The sequence below is a fragment of the Epinephelus lanceolatus genome, chromosome 19 (assembly GCF_041903045.1).
Source record: "Epinephelus lanceolatus isolate andai-2023 chromosome 19, ASM4190304v1, whole genome shotgun sequence".
Taxonomy (NCBI): domain Eukaryota; kingdom Metazoa; phylum Chordata; class Actinopteri; order Perciformes; family Serranidae; genus Epinephelus; species Epinephelus lanceolatus.
In genome coordinates, this window is record NC_135752.1 from 22,937,445 (window position 1) to 22,958,547 (window position 21,103).

Genomic DNA, 21,103 nt, shown 5'->3' on the forward strand with positions numbered 1-21,103 from the left:
ACAAGAGAAGTATGTGCTTCTGGTGAACTGTGTGTGTATACGTGTGTGTGTGTGTGTGTGTGTGTGTGTTTGTGCGTGTTTGGTTGCTCTCCTCCAGCCAGCACCAGGTGATATGGCCTGGCACGGAAGGTCACCGCTGTGATGTCACTTCCCCTTCCTCTCCGGATATTCCCAGCATTCTACTGCCAGCAGCCGGGAACTCTGGGAACTAAGAGCAGGAAGCCTGGCTCCTTCGCAGGAGAGAAAGAGAGGGAGAGTAGTGGTGAGGTTATCTGGTTATTTAGCAGCATTGAATGACTCACTTTCTGTAAACAAAACAAACATGAGCAGCAGGGAGAGAGTTAACGTGGAAGTGCACCAGCTAATAACACAGGAATGAGGGTGGTGCTGCTGCTGTGCACTGATTCACTGTATACATGTACTTAATGCATACAGCAACCTGTTGCAATATTAATTCCAGCATCCTTTGCACTATTGTCTGTCTAAAAATTGCATTATGTTGTTTTCTCATACAGAGATATATTTTTATATACATATTTATATCTGCACAAAGTAATCAAATGTTTATATTTTTAGCTGTATGTCTATTTCTGTGCAAGTACACTGAGAGTAACATTAAACAGTCAAATTCCTTCTATGTGTGCACTTACTTGGCAAATTCAACTGATAGTGGCCCTGTATTTGATTCAGATGGTGTTAAAGGCATATGGACCATCTGTAAATGGAGCAATATCGCCCCCTCCTGGCTATCACTCAATGAAAAACAGAAGGTGTGGAGATGACAGAACCCAAAAAAACTTATTATATTATTATGAAGAGGAGAATTTAATTTAAAAAAACAATGTGTTCATACAACTCAGATGAGTCTGTGTATTTCAGTGTTTGAAGTGGACTTGTGGAGTGGACTGCTTGTTGAGATGAAACAAAGCACAAATTTAAATCAATTTAAAAAAAACTATACAAAAAGATGTTTTGGCAGATATATAGATGAGGAATGGGTGTGTTAGAGGAGTGCATATTTATTTTCTAACACTGTTTTCTTGATATAATACATGAGTTAAAAGAAGAAATGTAAGAAAGGGGTAGGGTTATATAGGTGTTACTTCTACCTACTCCTTTTCGGACACTGTTAGCTTTGTCTTGTTTGTTTTATTTTATTTTTTAGTTTGAAATAAAGTAATTTATTATTATTATTATTTAAATAATGACAATAATAACACTAATAATATAATTAGTTCTGTAGATATGACCTTGCAAAATTGTTATTAAACCAAATAAGGCGATGTTTCATTTAAATAAATGATTTACTGTCCCAGAGGGAAATTATTTTCACTGCCAGTACACAGAAATATAGATATACACATAGCAACATACAGATATAGACAGTACACAAAATCCTCATGTATCCATCGACATATGATGAAGTCATTCATGGACAAATGTGCCAGTTTTTTTGCAACTCTAATAATATAAATCCACAAAGACTTATTTGGGATTTGGGAAAGGGCCGTGCTGCGTAAAAAGTCAACACCAGACTGCCAACAGCAATCACAGTTACAGAGCATATGAAATCCTTTATATCTAAACATGTTTCACAGCTGAGGTCTCTGAGACCTGAGACACCAAACAGAGGTAATGCAGCATTTTCTTAAGTGAATTTCTGACATGTGTCATCAATTCAAGTTTATTCTCAAATCAAATCAAATCAAGTTAGGCTTTAATTGTCATCTTACCAAACATACAACAGTAATGCAGGTAAAATGAAACAGTGTTTGCGGGGGGGGGGGGGGGGGGGGGGGGGGGTCACTCCAACACTAAATTATTAAATACTAATATCATAAAATAGACATAAAACCCTAACTATCAAGCAAAAACTTAAAGTCCAGTATGACACTCACACATCACACATCAGCAGTGATCATTTTAAAAAAAAGTGACAATTGGCATTTGGCATTTAAAGTGACCATGTGCAGTGCTGTGTAGTATGTAAAAGGTGCATAAAGTCCAGTTTAACTGCTTAGCATCCTAACATCCTGTGTGAGGAAGCTGTTAAGCAGTCTATGGTCCTAGATTTGCTTGATGGCAGCAGTTCAAAGTGTCTGGGAGAGGGTGTGAAGGATCCCTGATGATGCTCAGAGGCCTGTTCTTGCATCGGCTCTGAAAAAGTACCTGGACAGAGGGTAGCGACACTCCCATGATCCTCTCTGCTGTCCTCACTATCCTCTGACACACTGTAAGGTAGTATAAGCCCTGTGTGCTTCACATGAAAATAGACAGGATGAACATAAAACAGACAAGGCAATTCAATAAAAAAGGACATTTAAAACAGTTTAAAACAAAGATTAACTGATTCATAAAATCATAGAGTTGTGAAACTATAAATCATAACATCAAGTAAGATTTTAAAAGAAGCAAAGAAAGAGTTTCAAACCTGTATCACGAAGTCAGAGCTATATCAAGTATTAAAAGTAAGTAATCAATCCATAAAAATGGCTCCTGTGGCTGTTTAACGTATATTAGGAGGCTACTCATGCAATAATGTATAATAAATAAAAACAAATCCTCAAATTGTTTGGCCTTTTTGCAATAAAAGTGTTTAAAAGTTATTAAAATACTTTTTTGTATTAGTTAATTAGTTATCAGTTAGTTAATTTTCTATCAATCGATTAATCGACTTCTCCTTTGAGCTCTAGTAATTAGCTGAAACGTCGAGAAAAAAGTAGAGCTGTCAGTATTTAATTTTAGTGACAGGCGTCAGCGTGTCACGTGGTCAACGTGTTTCCACGTGCTCTGAGCGTCACCTCTTAAACAGTCGCAGCCGGGTTCCTTGGAGCAGTGACTGTTGTTGTTGTTGTTGTAGCCAGCGTTATTTACAGCCGCGGTGCCTCCTATCCCCCAGTCGGCTCTGCTGACTTCTCAGACCGGTGATTAGCTTATACATAACTCTGACAGACAGCTAACCACACACAGCAAACTGTTTGTGGTCCCCAAGACACAGCTAGCATTAGCTAGCGGACCCCATAGCAGCGGAGCTAGCAGGCTAGTTGCGTAGCAGTGATGGAGTGGCTGGGTAACGGAGCTCCAGTGTACAGCGATGAAGAGTCTAGCAGTGACCCAGCTTCAGCAGCTAACGGCTTCAGCGGTGTTTATCCTCACCAGCAGGTAATTAGCTCATAGCGGTTGGTTTGTTGGCGGAACATGTAGCTTTAGCTTCCTTGGCATCGCTGAGGTAACCTAACGGAATTAGAGGCATGCTAACTAGCTAACGTTAAACCTGTTTGGGGATCAGTGAAGTGAGTTCATGGCAACTTCCACAGCAACGCATGGGCTCGTGTGTGTTTCTAACTAAACTTAAACTCTGGTGCCCAGTGTCCACCTTCTGTTGTCATTATTTTATTAGCTAGCTAGCTAAGTTAACTATCATGTTTAGCCAGTAACTCATGGTGCACAACCACAGTGTACAGGCTGCATGCTGCATTCAGTGCCTCATGTAAACTTCCAGCTTTCATCGAGTTAACATAGATAGTCTAATTTAAGGCGTTGTTACTATAAAAAATAGATCACTTGCTGTGTCATCAGCCTGTCAGGACATGGCTGAAATCAGCGCCTCAAAGTGATCATCCATATGTGGTATGGTGAGATAACAGGCCACAACAAGACATGGAGCAGCAGCTCACTTTCGCTTTTCCCCCAGGTCCTCCCTCGATATTCTCAGACACTGACAGCTGTCTGCTGTCTGCGTTGGCTAGAACAGGGATTCAATTGTTTTGGCATCCATAAACAAAATAGAAACACGCCTTTATTTTTAGCCCTCTCTGCCCCACCCTGTGCCAATGGGAGCTCATGAACCAATGGCTTTCATTTTGTGTGTGATAGAGAGTGAGGGGGCAGATTATAGGTGTCAGCTGTTGACTCAAGTCATCCTGTGGGAAAATATGTATTCAGACCATATAGAAAACTTGGGGAGGAAAAAAGAGAAACTAAGGGGGGTGTTGCTAATGGGACCCCACTTTGTGGGTGCTTTTGCATGTTCAATCAAAATTTGGTGTTGACAGACAGTGTAGAAACAAATGATAGTACATTACCACAGAATTCTTGCATATGCCCAATGTGTAAATGTTTTAATTAACTTCCAAGATGTGCACACTCTGCTAATAAAGTTTAGACCCTTTGCCCCCTTTGCAAAGGAGAGCATCCTTAGGCTCTCAGGCAGAGTAGTGTCAACTTTCCATCAGTCTAAATTTAGGGCCTTTTCACACCTGAAAATCTAAGAGAAGATTCTTGTTTTTGTTACACTGTATACATTTGGTCTGGTCTGGTTTGTTTTGGTTTCACATTGCAATTAAGTAAACTAAACTATTCAACTATACATGACATAACTGATTCCTTTGGTCATCACCTACATGAGCTGTGTCTCCCAATACTTGACAGTGATTGATTTGTAGATCCCCTCTTTCTCATCCTCTTGGAAAATAATTGAAAAATATTAGGAGTTTTGAGATTTTTTTTTCAATGGACTCTTTATAAAGCCATTTCCTCCTCTTCCCATTTGCTGAAAAAGCATTGTTATATTCATTGACAAACTGAAACCTACATTGGACATGTACTACTACTTGACAGCGGAACTGCTAATTTCCCTTTTGCTCTGAAACCAACACTTGTCTGCTTTGAACGCAGTCACCACCACTCTCTTTGTCGCTTATCCACACACGCCATACACTGACGCATTACACTATACTTGTCACTTGTATTTGGTCCGAAAGTCGGAATCATCCAAAACAAACCGAACCATGGTTCAGTTTGAGCCAGACTGAGACCACCTCTTTTTGTCAGACCAATGTTCGGCTGTTTGGTCCTCACTGTGGTCCAGGGGAGGTTTCACACCTGTAATTTGGGTTCGGATCAAACTGAAAAGTCAAAGTCTGGAGCGATCAAGGTAGGTGCGAAAAGGCCTTTAACACCAAAGTGCTTTCGCCATCATGGCCCTGTGGAGGAGGAAATAGAAAGCAGCAGGTAATTTTTGAGATGTACCAAACACTGGAGTAGCTAGACAGGAAATGTATGATGCTCCAATTTGTACAAAGGGTTATATGTATGTAATAAATATGTATGTTGAAGATTTACTGTTATTTGACTTGAGTCTCTGACAGTATCTTGCCATTCTCTCATGTCCTCATCTCTTTTTCTTCCATCGCACCTCACACCAGTCGTCATCATCATTGCACCATTGTGATTGTCCCATGGCGTCATTGTGCCAGAGCCAGCAGCGCTGTGTGAAGGCCTCCATCGTCTCCAGCTGGAGGCTGGCTGAGGCCCAGGACCAGCTATGCTCCCTAGGTGTCCACAGCTCCGAGTCCCTGGAGCAGGAACGTGCGCGGACTCTGGCCTGCCCCACCGAACTCACGCACATTGAGGAGGAGTGGCGCCGCAAGGAGAGCATGCTGGGAAGTCAGGGACCCAGCCGCAGTCCTGTGCTCGGAGCTGTCGGAAGTTGGGACGTTTTTGATAAGGTAAGCAAACACTTTGGCTTTTTTACTTAATTAAGTGAGCTATTGTGGTGGAAAATTAAAAGCAAACAAAATCATGACTGATGTCTGACCCTCTGTTATGACTGAAATATTCCAAAAGTCAAATTATATTGTGTTGATGTCTGTTAACATTATCTTATTCTTATTTGACTGTGTGTACCTAATGTCTACTGACCATATAATAAAGTTATCAGCAGTAGGTTAATGTTTTCTCTCTATTCCAGAGTATCATTAATGTCCAAAGTCAACCTGTGGAAATGGAGCAGGACAAATGCAAGACGTTTCTCCAGAAATATGACCAAGAGCTCAGGCATTTTGGTAAGTGAGGCGCCATATCTGAAGTTTCTAATAAGAACTGTCCTGTCCTCAGACTAATGGTAAGTTAGTAAAGTTAAATAAAATGTCATAATTTAGCTACTCAACTTGTTGCTTTAATATTGTTGCATGTTAAGACAAGGCTTCTTCTCTAGTTTTAATGTTATAGATCATATTTAGTTGTCATGTGCATAAATAAACGATTAAGTTTTATGCGGGAATTTCTTCTTCATACTTTAAACCCGACTGTGGTAGAAGAATGCAGGTCCCCTACAGTTTTCAACAAACCCCTGACCCTTGTTAGTTATAGAGTAGTCTGAGTGGGCGGAAGTTCGCTGCATAGATCAGCCTCTCATTGGGCGGAACGAGCCACCCGCTGAAGTCCCGCCCTACCACCTCCGGTTGTGTAGCAGTTTTCAACATGTCCTTTACTAACTTTTGCGGTGTTGGATCTTGCGGGGATGTAGCCATTTTTCTGCCATGGTTCACATCCTGTAGGCGCTATTTTTGTGGGCGGGTTACACCAAAACCTGTTTCCCCCCAGCAATATTTTTGCAAGCGCACCGTTGCTGTGGCACCGCCCAGAACGATTGTGATTGGTTGAAAGAAATACAAGCAGCTGGGGCCTTTTTTTTCTTCAATCTTAAAGTGAGAGTCGGCCCAGTCGTACTCTCAGCTTTTACCATACCATCAGTGTGACTTTCACAAAAACTGTAGAGTCATTATGTTGAATTGCCTCTCTCAAAAAAGTGTCCATAAGCATAAAGTGTCTGTAGTTTAGGGAAGGAAATCAGTCTTAAAACATACAGACTGCTTTGAAAAATTATGTGGACAAATGTAATATATGGGCTACATGTACGGGCTTTTCGTGTGGAAGAAGAAGTGCTGGATTGTTTCTGATGTTACCACAAATAAGCAGGCACTGATTACTAACTTTTTAATAGGTGTTCCAATTGTAGGTTAAAGGTAAAAAGATTAACCGTACTATTTGAGCTTAACTGCCTAAAGATGCAAAACTTTCATACTCTTGTTTGATAGAATATTGCTGACACCTAGTTAAGTAACATTCTCACAAAACAGGAGGTTTTTTTTGGCAGTGTTTTAAAGGAGCAGTGTGTAGGATTTAGTGGACTCTAGCAGTGAGGATTGCAGATTGCAACCAGCTGAAACTTCTCCAGTGTGCCAAGTTTGACCTCCCCTGTAGCCTCCCCTCAGTGTTCATGGTTTTTACTGGGAGCTGAGTTGTCCACAGAGGTCTCTTCTGCAAAAAAAATGTGCTGGTGCTTAAAAAACAAACAAAAACAAAACAAAAACAGAATAAAGCAGTCTCACGTTAAAAAAATCAGCATTTTCTGCCACTGTTTGGCTCATTGTGGAAGGGCTGCTAACTACGTTGGTCATTTGGCTCATTCTAAGGTAACAAGACACAACAATTCTTACTCTCAGGTGATTTTCATGTCTTCAGATAACATGAACTGCTTTGTATCCGCTTGTCAGGTATGTTGCATAGATGGGACGACAGTCAGCGGTTCCTTGCAGAGAGGCCTCAGCTCATCTGCGAGGAAACGGCCAATTACTTAATTCTGTGGTGCATGAGACTACAACAAGAAGGGGTAATGTACTGAAAGAATCAGGCTGGTGTTATTCTATCTTTTTATTACTAACAAAACCTCATAGTCTGTGTCATTACAGCCGGATATAGTTTATGCCTCTGTGGCATAAAAGCCATCTTGTTGCAGCAGGTGGCATATTGCTGCATCGTGATGAATGATGGCCAGTTTGGTTCCTCTCAGCTCGTCAAACTAGAAAAGCAGTGTAAACAGGGAGCCACATGCCTGAGCATGTGCAGTGACATTTGCAGACACTGAGAGAACATTTGTGGATAGTTTAGCTTAGACTTAGGTTATTTTCACAGCAGTGTAATCAGCATGGTGAGAGATTATGACCTGTCATAGTAGGAAAAGCACAGATGTTGCTAATAACTAATGATGGTTTTGTCCTATTTAAGCGTCCCAGTAAGCTGTGACAGTGAGGCAGCATGCGAAAAAAAACAAAAAAAAAACAGGACCATGTAACTGAAGCTAAATACAGTTCATCCATCATTAAACATTCTCTTTGGTCACCAATTTTGGCTACTTTTTTGGTTATTGAAATTGGTCTTTGGTACTCAGGTGTCAGATATGTTTAGCTGTTCCTCTTTCCTTTAATGCCAGCTCAGAGGATTAGTTTCCAAATAAATTAATGGCCTCTTCTGCTTTGTTAGTCCCATATGTAGGTTGTAATTGTCAAAACCAGTTTTAAACTAATGCAGTGTCACAGAATATAAAGATTTTGGAAGTCCAGATTTTACCATTGTGCTGTCATTTTTAGTGAGATGCTGACAAATAACATTTGCAGTGATGTCCCAGTGAGTTTATATCACTCAGTAGCTGTAAACACACTTGCTATGCTATTAGAATTCAGTAATTACATAGATAGAAGAAGTAATCTGAGACATGACTTTAAAAACTGTGTATTGTCCTGCAGAAAGAAGCGCTGATGGAGCAGGTGGCACACCAAGCTGTAGTCATGCAGTTCATCTTGGAGATGGCCTCGAACTCTCAGCAGGATCCTCGAGGCTGTTTCAGACAGTTCTTCCACAAAGCCAAAGTAAGACATGAGCATCCAGTTAATACTGTGTGTGAATTTCATTCAGCTGTATACAGGGGCATGTTCAAGGCTCTTTGCCTGACTGATTTTCTTACTTTGGAATTTTTTAGCCTGGACCCTGTTTTCAATGTTTTTGTGTCCAAGTGACTAATTGAGACAATTTTTGACATTGGTCCAGTATTGAGCAGGAGCACTACTGCTGACAGCGGCGAAACAGGCTGCAATATAATGTTAATGGGCAAATGGGTATTGTCGGTTTACACTATAATTGCTTGTTTTTGCCACTAACACGCTCAGATTATTATTTTAAGTGTCTGACAACATTATGGAAAGGAGCCCACAGAGATAGACCTATTTGTTGAAGGGTAAGATCAGTTTTGTTTAACCAAAAGCAGACCCAAAATCCTGGTCAGCAAACCTCCCAGACTCTTGCTCAATCCCGGACCACTTTCAAAAATTGTTGTTCCCTTTCATCACTTAGACACAAACACATGGGAAAAAAGGGTCTAGGTTAAGAAATACCCAAGTAAGCCTTTAATTCTCCCTCAGAAAGATGTTTCTTTTAAGATATGTTGCAGCATGTTCTCCTAATACTGTTGTTTCGCTTGCTGTGTAGGAAGGACAAGACGTCTACCTAGAAGTCTTCCATACAGAGCTCGAGGCCTTCAAACACAGAGTGAAAGAATACGCAGTCAGGTCTAGAAGTGATGCACCTATTAACATTGAACAACAGAAAATTGGCACAAACTGTAGACTCGAGCCCAAAGAAGCCCTGGCCTCTTTACCTCAAGTAAGTGTTCCCTCTCTTTTGCATGGGCTATTGCAGTTACACCACACAGCTGTTAGATGGCACCATTGAGCTATTGTATGTTAGTCCTGTGATTATATAGAACTCAAAAGGGTCATCTGTAGTTGCATGCTGGCATTGAAGCTTCAGCACCTATATTCTATTTCTTAATTATGTGATTGCCACAAAATATGCAAGAAAGTATTTTCATGTGATGACATCACGACAATGCATGAGGTAAGGATTCATGGGAGTTATTAAAACCTGAGTTTACACTTGTGGCCGCAGCAGCTGCCAAAATTCCTTTACCTGCAAACCAGGACGTGCAGTTTGTCATGTTGCCGATGTTATCAGTGAGACCAGGCAGCCTTTGTTGTCTTCCTTAATTTGAAACCCTGACCTCTCTCACACAACAGAAACTTGATAGGACATCTTAACTCTTAGTTTTTACCTGACTCGGTCAAATGTGCTCGCTGATAAGGAATAGATGATAAATGGCATTTGTCAGGCGTCATAAATCACACTGCAGTAACACCTTGACACTGTTTTACAGCACCACAGTGGACGTTGTCTTTTTCCTTACTAAAAAAAACCATGTGTCTCAAACTTCTTTTTAAAATGAAATCTTTTAAATCACATTGAGGGAAGAATCACTGAGTGCTGAGCTATATGCACTTTATGCAGACACAGCTAAAACTAGCATCACTTTAATCACTAGAAAAGCAAATTTGGTAAAATCTTACCTGAAACTGCTGAGCCAAATTAGCTTGGATTTTTGGGTGCTGCCTAATTTATTTATTGCAAGGTTGAATAAATTATTTTACCCTTAAATATGCAGTGTATGCATGTTTGCATGTACCGTACTTTTGCAAGTCCAAACACTAGATAATATCCTTACCTTTGCCTTCAGTTTTTGTCTCTGCTTCCTAACCATCATGTCAGCTGGTCAGGTATAGCAAAAAAAATCCCCACCCAGATATCATTTCTCTGCATCATTATTTTTCCTAGAAGTATCAGTGGAATTTAACCGCTCCGCCGTTTTAAAGGAAAGAGGAGTTGCATGTGACAGATGTGTCATAAGTGACAAATGCCCCTCCTGACCTCTGAGTTGTTTGTAATAACATACATGAAAGACATTTTTATTTGTCTCAGCATTCAGGTTAAGTAGAGTGTGAAAGTTGCCAAATAGCATATTCCACAGGCTCTTCTACTAAACGTGATCTTTGTAGCTTGAGAGCCTTTTGTACTGGGGACGGAATGAGGCCTCCTTCCCTCAGTTGGCCCCAAAGCTTGACGAGCTGCCAAGTATCTACTCAGAGAAAAGCGTAAAGCTCCCCCCCTTCTCCCACAGAGGAAAGATGGCTACCCAGGAATGTGATCCAGCTTGTTGAAAGCGCAGCTTGGCTCATCTGGTCCTGCTTTTGGATTTGAGCTGTTTTCCTCAACTAGCGGCTCCCCTTCACCTCCGTTTGAACTCTCAGTCAGTCTCTGAGGAGTGGTTGGAGGAGAATGCTTGCAGGAGAAGCTCCCAGATTTGTTTTCCTTCATGGCAAGATGTGTGCAGAATTCCAAGTTCAGAGTCGTAGTTTCATCTCAGATTAGGGCACTACATGTTTAAGAGGCAGAGAAGTGCAGTTACATAACCATCATAATCCACTAACAAGGCAACAGTAGGTTAATCCCCCAGAGTCTTTCTACAGCTCCTTTTAAATCTGTTTTTGATTTTGATATGTGCATGACAATCCTCACCTGTGAATGGTTTTTGATTGTCATCGGACCCCCGTATCTTCCTCTCTCTCCACTAGGTGGCAGAGTATCCTATGAAGCGTTGTTTAGAGGCTGGACTGTGGACAAGCTCAGGGAGGTGGACAAAGGACGACACTACAGAAACGGACGATATACGCATGATGGAGACCTCCTAGGGATTGTAGGATCGGCCTCTGCTATTTCCTCCATCTCCATCGCCTCCCCATTTAGGAGCCACCTAAGCAGGCCTGGCTGAAACACACCAGTGCAGAGCAGGAATAAAAGCAGACATGATAGGTCTCTTACACTGCAGGAAAGAATGTTTTACCGATGACGTATTTCTCAGTGTTTGATTTTATGCCGCTGTGGTTGGCCACTGATGAGTTGGTTCCTGTGGTGTCCCTCGCCAGCTAAATGCATGTGTTGTGCCATAACGCTGGTTTTACAGATGGAGTTCTTTTATCATTCAAGCCTGTTTCTTTTTATTTCTCCAGAAAAACAGAAGCAAAATCCAGACAACACAACGAATACTAAACCAAGTGTTTGAGCGGTAAAGTACCAAATCCAGTGCCCGAGGTAGGACTCAGGTCGGTGGATGTCTGAGGAGTATCGTTATTGCTGCTTGAAATTAATCATAAGACACATTACTGACAAATCAGTGGCTTTGTATCCTGTTTGTGGTTCAAATTTTGGTTAATGGTGAACATTTTATTGAAATGGCCAACAAGACGAGATGGCCTGCTATACTGTGCTTGACAATTGTTAAGGCAAAGTTTCTTAAAGTAACATTTAACTAACTGATCATGTGGCAGTATACAGTAACTACTGTAAACAGAGAGACGGTGGTCGTGCGGTGGATGTGATCTGTTGAATTTTTTTTAAAGACATCCATGGCCTCGCATGTTTTTATTATTTTTTCTTTGAGTTGCTAAAAGCTAAACTATAAACTCATGAGCAAAGAGCAGCTTGTCTATGTTTTATAGCCTAATGTCTGAATCTGTAATGAATACAGAGAGCGCAAATGCAGCTGAGGTTACTTGGGTTTGTGTCTTCTTCAGCATTTAAAGGGTAACTTAAGTACTTTTCAACCTGGACCATATTTTTCCATGTTTTTGTGTTTGAGGGATTAAAGTAAAGTAAAGTAAAAGCAGGCTGCAATGTAACCACTTCACACTGTAAGTTTAGCTCACACAGAAAGCGTTTTATCAGCTAGCGACGTTTTTGTAATTGTTTCTAATGACTATGAAGCTTTTTGCTCACGGTTTTTGTGTTGCACCGCACCTTGCGTTTCTGGACTCTAGGCGCATGGTGTTTTGCTGGAGCGCTTTGAATTCCTTGAGTTTAAAAAAGCGGAAAGTGCCCCACGTCATCTCTTTTTCATCTTCGTTTTTCCCATTTTCTAAGCACGACAAGTTTACAGTTGGTAAACAATGGAGGAGAAACTGGTGGTAGCGGTTGCTGAATACCCAGAGCTATACAGCCCGATGATAGACAACAGATTGTCAAACTGCCCCCGATTTATCCTAAAATATGCCTGGAAACAGCCATCATCGAGGTGAAGCTCCTGGACCAACTGGTGGTACTCCTCGTAATCCACCCTCTTTTTTAGGGTCCATGTACCCACACAGATCTCTGTGTCCCTGTGCCCAACAACCTATTTACTGACAGCCTCTCACCTTCAACTAGAGCTACAGCAAGTACCCTCTGCCTCAACATTTTAGGAACTAGATACTAATAACTGTGAAAAAAAAAAAGACGGCAGATTTATTCATTACCCAGGAAGGTTAGTGTAAGGACGTGATGGGGTGGTTGCCTGGCAACAGTAAAAAGATGCAGCAAGTGTTTTTTTATGAGTGGCTTTCAGTTAAAGAAAAACAAAAGCAGTGTGGTGGGCCTCGCATTTTGCAACCTGGGCCTCAAAGTGCTTTTTTATTTGCCACTGACAGCCTCCAATTATTTCTTTAGGTGTCTGACAGCTTATGGAAAGGATCCCTACAGAGATAGACCTTTTTGTTTAAGAGTAAAATCCTTTTTGTTTTACCAGAAACCGCTCTGAAATCAGTATCCCCAAACCCACCAAACTTTTTTAAATAATCAGTAAGTTTATGGTTGTAAAACACACTTCATTCAAAGTCAACCATAACAAAAAAACCTACTTGGTTTGTCTTTTCATTGTTTCAACAATCACCAACTCTGGTTTGGTTGAATTAAACCCGTAATTCACGCAGTTAGATGTGAAAATATGCTGCCTCTATACACGCTAAAATTACTGTTAATTTAAATGGAGTCTGGTGGGTTTTGTCTGTAGCGATTTTGGGGCTCTTTCTGGTTCAACAAAAAGGATTTTACTCTTTAACAAAAAGGTCTGCCTTTGTCGGGATCATTTCCACAGTGCTGTCGGACACTTTGAATAATCTGAGCCTGTCAGTGGCAAAAACAAGAACTTCAAGTGTACGTAATTGACGAGTGTGAACATGTTCAAGTGTTTACATCGCAGCCTGTTCCGCAGTCTCACTCAATACTGGACCTGTTTCAAAAAGTTTTGTTCCCATTAGTAACTTGGACTGAAAAGCTTTGGAAAGAGGTTCCAGGTTGAGTTACACATTATAACCTATCAGGCCAGAATCAAATTACAGTCTAGGAGTAAAAAACATGGCTTTTACATGGCCTTGGCTTTTACAGCTTTCAGTCTCACAACTGATTGATGTATGGAGCTGTGTACAACCCACAGGTCTCTCAGGCTCATTATCAGGAGAGGATTAATAATGCAGTGTGTGGGCAGCTCAGTTAGCTGGCTCAGAGTTTTCCAACATGAGCAGACAACAGGGATGCTTCAAGATGGTAGCGTATGGTGCAAATATTGGCATTTATCACACATTATCGTGTCATTACCTTACTGTTACCACTCTGTGTTTTACTGGAAAGGCCATCAAGAGCTGCCTCTCTTGTTGCTTAAAGTCAATAAAAATGAATGGTTATCTTTGAACAGTAACAGCAGGTTGATAGGTATACAAAGGTCAGAGCATGTGATAGTTTCAGGAGTGGTACAGTTCATGTAATGTATGTACTTCTTGTAAGATGGCACAAGAGTCATTTTAAAGGAGCTCTACGCGATATTCAGAGCACATCTGTGATTGAGAGTCTAAGCCGGGATTGCCTGCACATGGCTCTCGGCACAGAGGTGGCTGAGCCGGCAGCTAGCAGCTAAGGGTGCTAATAGCGCAAACAGTGCTAACAACAGCAACAAGAGGGCTGGGTATACCAGTACCCTTACATTGATACTGGTACAAACAGAGTGCTTCATTTGATACCCTTTATATCGACTACCCATCAGGTGAATGGAATCATTCAGTTGTGTAAAACGCCACCAGATGCTACAGCCGTGTCGTATAGCCATACTTTTGCACGCTCAACTGCACACTCTGTCAAACACACGGCGGTTAATTTCATCACACTACAGACTGTATGGGTTGTAGCTGCTGTGGTAGTGGACCAATCACATGTTGTGTTAAACTGAAGAATGCTTGCAGTGATTGGCTGTGAGCAGATTTGGGTAAAGAAAAAGTAGCTTTGGTGCTACTTGGTACTGGATAATGTTGTCGATACCTTAAAGATATCAAGTACAGTTACCCAGCTCTAAGTAACAGTGCTGACAGAGCTAACAGTGTTAACCTTGGGGGGGACTGGAGGGTGTGCGTTAGGCTTCCGCAACAATGATATTATGGATATCGCTATTTGCGGTAACTGGCCTTTGAGCGCAGTGCAGGGACTCGCATGCTCTTAATATTCATGTACGGCCGGGCCGTCTTTGACAACAAAGAACAGAGAAGCTTTCTCTGCTCAGGACGCCATTACTCCGCTGTATCTTCTTTTTATATGATGCTCTGAATATCATATACAGCTCCTTTTAGGTTCTCTAAAAAACAAAAAGTATTCCTAGTGTTGTCTGGAGAGGCTTAAAGTAGCCATTAAAGTGCGCAAGTAATCCGACTACCTCCTTTACATCTGCCATTGACATGCATCTTTGACGTTCCGATTTCATGTATCTGTGCACACATGAATCCACCAAGTATACATAATGCATTGCCTACTGGAGAATCAGTTGAAATCACGTACAATAACAGAGGATGACAGCAATTGTTCACTTGGTTGCTCGTATTGTCCTCTGGGACAGAAACAATTCAGCCTTTCGGAGCAATAGTCAATTGCTCATTGATTTAAGCTTCTTAACACAAGACAAAGACAAATAATAAGCTAAAGACGGCAGTGCATGCTTTGTAGGATGTAAAACAATTTAACAGATCAGCGTTTATTAACATGACAAAGCACTTTTGATGCTGACACACATTTTAGAGGCACAGTCAGCTCAATTTTATGAGGATATTTAAGACAATCTGGGTGTCGAGTGTAAATGTGAATTCCATAGCCAGGTGTTACTGGGGGCAAGAGGCATGGTAATGTAAGGTGTAAAGAGGACACTCGTTTGTCAGTTTGGTTGGTTATTATTCATCACCTGAATTATGCTTCTCCTCGTCCTATGTTTATTTTATCAGCTATTTTATCAGGCATTCACACCATCAAAGCCTCAGAGCTTGAACGGGCTTTCTGTATTTATTGTCTCTGGTTTTTCTCAACCAGCTTCTCACCATCTGTACCGAACCACAACTGTCAGTTTACTCATACAAGTGCTCTGTAGAAGTTAAAATTCACAGTTCCTGGCTCTACATCTGAGAACGAGATGAAAAGCACCAGTATAGAGGGGAGGGGAAAAGGGCTGAACGCTCCACAGACACTTTCACCGTTTGTTCGCAGAAGGGAACTCTCTGCATCTGAATGTGTCCTGCACTTTATATTTCTCCGAGAGGTCAAGGTTGAGTGTTTGAAGCACTTGACTTTGTTATTCTTCCCCTTACTGTATTTTGAATTTGTCCTTTTTTTTTTGTTGTGTTCCCAGTCATCTAGAATTTAATCACGAATTCTGTACATTTTAAGTTACAAGCAGACTTTAGACGAGCTTGTGTTTTGAATCGTGTGACATTTTTTGTTTTATTTCATGTATTCTGTTTGCTGACTTTTTTTGTCGATCAAATTCAATGGAGCATTTGCCAGATTTCACAGGCTTCCAATTAACGGTCCCCACGATGATAATCTCCTTTATTTAACAGCCAGCCAAAATCAGTGCGAAAATCTGCTGAGTGACACAATCAGTGAGATTCTTACTGCAGACTGTGGAATTAAAGACACCATACGATGCATTGAAGTACAATACGTGTGTTTATGACTTAAAGCCACTGTGTGATACGTTGTTGATTCTGCAGTGCAGCTGTTATTTCGCAGATTTTCTGTGGTATGTTTGCAGTGCTGGTGTGGGGGCAGTGCACATATAACGAGTATCTTGAATACTGTAAACAAAGGCAGATGTGTTCTAAGCAGGGACGCTAAAACAATGTGCTGTGGTGGTTTTAAAGGGATAGTTCAGATTTTTTAGTGGAATTGTATGCTGTACCTATTTATAGTCAGTGTATAGTCAGTAGATGGCGGTCAGCATGCCCCCAGATGGAGAAGCAGGCATGATTGCCACCTAAAAAAATCAATATCAGTTTAAGTGTATGCTATATTTAGAATATTTTCAGCACTTTACCTAGCTGTCAGACCGCCATTATCGATCACTCTCTTTATCGCTCTCTACATGCCAGACTCCAATGAGAAAAACAGTAATTTAACATGGCTGAACACAGGAGCTGTTTGTCTATATCCACCTCAATCAGATAGTTTGTTTGTGTTGTTGTGTGACTTTGGTGTTTAAAACGGTTAGTTGGGATTAGCAGAAGTCTCACAATTACACCAACAAACTAACAAATCGAGGCAGTGATAGACCAGCAGCTCCTGTGTTCAGTGAGGTAAAATTACAGTTTTTCTTAATGGAGTCTGGCTGTGAAGAGAGCATAGATGGGAACTGAAGCTGACAGCAAGGCTAAGTGACAAATACTTTGAATATAGGCACATTTAAACACTTATTGATTGTTTTTTTGGGTGGCTTAAGTACATTTTACTCTTGCCACCGTCCAAAGCAGTGCACTGCTTAGCTTCTGTGGCGATACTCCTGTCTGCTTCTCCAAACTAAGGGCGTACCAGTCGTCATCTACTGTAGTTAATACCTTGACTTTTGATAAGCACCATATACAATCACATTTCTAAAGATCCATTGCTTTTAATGTGCTTCTTTGTCTTTCTTTTTTTGTCCACAGTGACTTATCAACTATGCAAAAATATTGTATGGCTTAAGCTGTTGTCCTAAACCTGTGGCCAGTGCCCATGGTGTCGAAACTTCCTAAATTATCTAAGGATATCACAGGATTTGTGAGTGTAAGACTGTCATTAAGCTATGAGCTTTAGGAAAACGATATACTTCTCGTTCACAGTGAGCTACTGTAAGATTTGGCTTCTCTTGCTGCTGCTGTGAGAAAACTGAAATATAAAACAAGTGCTACATGTTTGTGTCTGGTGTCAGCGGCTGCAGCTCTTTGTTAAACATCTGATAAGTTTATGAAAGGTTGGTTGAGACATGATTGGAAATTTGAGTTTACAGACCTCTAACGCACTTCTCATTGCTGCTTGAGGCTTGATGAGATTGAGTTGCATTGTGGGTAATGTAGGCACAAGGAAGAAGCATGTGTGGAGTAGATAAAAGATAATCTCTGTTTAATTGTCTGTTTTAGCAGCAGATGTATTACTGTCAATATCAGTCAAAACAACGACTACCCAGCTGTGTAACTCTGGTGTACAGTAATATACAGACACAAACTACTATCAGAAGTTTATTGTGATTTTTAATAAATACTCACGACACAGTTGTAAGTTGTCTATGAAGAGGAGATGTGCTTTTAAGCATTGCTTTCAAGTTTTTAAGACATACACACAGTACAATTCAGGAAACATTCACTCATAAATCTACAGTACATTCGCGAGGCAAGTTAGTGTCTCTGTTGCTTATCACACGATCTAACATTCTTAAGACTTATGTGCAAAAACACACAACTGCTGATCAGCCTTGAATACCATGATGTCATCGAACAAGATGATAGTCCTGTACAAACTGTGCTCTAAATGTGTTAAGTTAATACATTTTTTAAAATTAGGTTCTCAGTTGTCCAGTGGCATTGAAAAGGCAAATATCAGTATACACTTAAAGACCTTGTCACCACATGAAACGCTTGGTTAAAATGGAAATAATATGGCGTATTTCACAGGCTGTTAAGACTTAAGGTGGTTTAAATAAGGTGTTACACTGATGGTTTAATAAAAACTTTAAAAATGTTCAATAAATTGAGTGGTTGTGGTTTATGTTCATAAAAACATATTAAAAACTACATTCACTGGGCTGCCTGTCACAGCAGCAAAAGGCACTTTAGTGCAAAAGTGAATTTACAGTAATGTGTGTGTAGCGCATGGCACAAATCCCTTTAGTAATTACCTAATGCATACAAACAGGGTGGCTACAGGTCCTTAAAATACACATTTACCAATAAAAGCAGTAGGAAGTATGATTTGGGTTTAAGACTATTTAAAAATGGGTGAGTCTTAAAGCTGTAGGTGGTAACTTTTATAAAAAATAACTTTCATATTTGATAAACTGTCACTATATCCTGACAGTAGTACATGAGACAAATAATCTTTGGAGAAAAAAAAATCATGTTCCTCTGCCTCTAGTTCCTGGCCTTCCTGCAAGAATGCACTGCAACCCGGCTGCCATTTTGGAAACAGTCAAGCAAAAACTGAGCACCACTCACAAGCTAGAGCAAAGTTTCTCATATCACAGATAAACAGTACACTAAAATATGTTTCTGAACATATTCAAGGAAAGAAAAAGGCAATGCAGTGACAGAATCTTGATTCACATTTGATCAATGCTGCCTAGTTTGACAGTTTGACCACACTTCACAAGCAGCAACTGACTGCCAGTTATGAGATTACTTGGCTCTGATTAGTTGATTTATTCAGGCGCAGTGGATTCTTGCCAATGCCTTTAGAAGCACTATGAGGAAGCAGAGGAACATGATTTCTTTACAGATTGTCTGTCTTATGTCCTACCGTCAGGATGTAGGGATAACTCAGGGGTCGGCAGTCTTCACTATCAAAAAAGCCATTTTCGGCTAAAAAAAAAATCTGTCTGGAGCTGCAGAACATATTTAAGCCTCATAATAAATGTACTTTTCATTACTAATATCTAAATGAGCATTCATTAATATGTTTTAGCACAAGGTGGCTCCTCTGCAGTGAGCTATATTTGATTATTTGGTACTTTAACTTTGCAGCGTTGCCGATAAAAGCAAACAAATTTGTCCATGCATTATTATCTTATCTATTTTTCCCTGAGACTTCCCTTTTTGGATTTTGAATCCACAGCTAACCGAGCTAGGAAGACCCAAGGCTACCATAGCCATCGCTAGTGATGTTTTTAGAGGAAAAGGCCCCAGGCCAGATGTATGACGCATATTTTAGTTGATGGAATGTTAAAACTTTTTTTTAAATGGGTGTATAGGCTACACATTTTTACAGCTGAAGAATGTAAGAATCACTTCAAGCCTACAAAAATAAATGGAAATGTTAAAAAAAAGGTTATTCATTTCCATATAATTGTCTGTCAAACCAACAGGGAGCCAGTGGAGAGGGGCTAAAGAGCTGCAGGTCGCTGACCCCTGGGATAGCTTACGCAAATATGACAAAAAGCTATTCATATAAAAGTTACCAACTGTAGCTTTAAACTTTTTTTAGTGACATCATCGCAAGAATTCAGTGTTGTATCAAAGACTGTATGCCAGAGTAGGGAGGGACACATTTGCCTGGGAACTCTATTTGCCTGGGTAACAGACTTTAACACAACACCTGTATGTGTGCGATGCCTCTATTTTTGCCCCTTCTTCGCATTTCTATCCCGCAATTAGTCTGTCTTGTTAAACTATCCCCATGCTGGTGCTAATTTATATTACATTTTATATTTACTGTATTTAAAAAGGTCTTAAATTTACCTTGTTTACACCTGTAGTCACCCTGAACTAACAGTCCTGATAAGGCAGCTATTTATATCTTTGTTGTGCGGGGGCAAAATGAACATGCATTATTGCTTTCAAAGCAAGAGAAAACAGGAAAGCCTCTAATTTATCTCAAAACATCTTGTTGGGTGTGGCTGCCATCAACTGAAAAAAGTACTCATGTTTGCAATAAGAACACCTAAACATCACTCAACTCTTTAGCTGCTTGCTTTCACCAGAGAAGACTTGACATAACTATTTCTATCTTGCAACATTTCTTGTGAATGTGACCTTGATACTGTCCTGTTAAAGACCTTGATCTTCGTTTCACTGACGTCTCCTGGCTTTATAAAGGCACATAATTAAGTAAAGAGACAATCTGTGAAACGTCTAAACACTAATGTTTGAAGGATTTTAAGCATCCTGAGAGTTTAGCCAAACTAAATTCAGAGACGTGATCGACACAGTGCAACAGTGGAGTTTTTCCCAACAACATCTGCAGTCTAACTATCGCTTCCTGACATCAACTGTATGAGCCTGCTCCTCATAATATATCATTACACAGATGGCTCTTCTCTTGTTTCACAGAAAGTGGCACCTGATTGGACGTCGCAAACAGATTGGTTTCTGCCAGTAAACTTTAACCCTTCTCGTGCCTATGCGACTTTCTGTTGGACGGAGGGGAGTTTTCTGTGGAGGAACGTCTCGACGTGTGGCCAGATCTTGTTGGTTTCTGTCCCAGAGAAGGTCTCTAGCACACCTTTACTCCTGGAAGGGAAAAAGACAAACAGAAATCAGTTCTTCTTCAGTCACAATCTAGAAAAATGTGTGTATGAGCTCTTAATCACTTGTGAAAGTAGAAACAGACGAGTTTTTTGCTTAAAGTTATGAAGCAAAAGCTGATTGCACAACGTAATGGCTATGTAATAATGACATCATCTGCATTCAGATTGGTTCCCTGTAAGTCTCCCTTCCACTATGCTATTCTGTAGCCACCAGGTACCATCTCGCGGGAAAGTGAAGGCTCTGTTTACAAAATAAAGGAA

At 40.5% G+C, this 21,103-nt stretch overlaps 2 protein-coding genes across 3 annotated transcripts in view; one reads left to right on the forward strand and one right to left on the reverse strand.

The window, feature by feature from the left end:
* On the forward strand, positions 1-18,351 carry cdc37l1 (cell division cycle 37-like 1). Of its 2 annotated transcripts, none has more exons than XM_078162034.1 (7): positions 1-262; positions 5,208-5,510; positions 5,753-5,846; positions 7,341-7,456; positions 8,370-8,492; positions 9,109-9,282; positions 11,085-18,351. In XM_078162034.1, the coding sequence occupies exons 2-7, from the start codon at positions 5,241-5,243 to the stop codon at positions 11,199-11,201; spliced, it is 894 nt and encodes a 297-aa protein (XP_078018160.1). In that variant the 5' UTR covers positions 1-262; positions 5,208-5,240; the 3' UTR covers positions 11,202-18,351. The 2 variants fall into 2 exon arrangements, with proteins under 2 accessions (XP_078018160.1, XP_033502281.1); XM_033646390.2 differs by lacking the exon at positions 1-262 and adding an exon at positions 2,805-3,162.
* Positions 17,831-21,103, reverse strand: part of ak3 (adenylate kinase 3) — a 14,013-nt gene continuing 10,740 nt past the window's right edge. Inside the window, exon 6 of the mRNA XM_033646990.2 lies at positions 17,831-20,825. Within this exon, the coding sequence (XP_033502881.1) occupies positions 20,714-20,825 (112 nt within the window). The 3' untranslated portion in view covers positions 17,831-20,713. The remainder of the gene's footprint in view (positions 20,826-21,103) is intronic.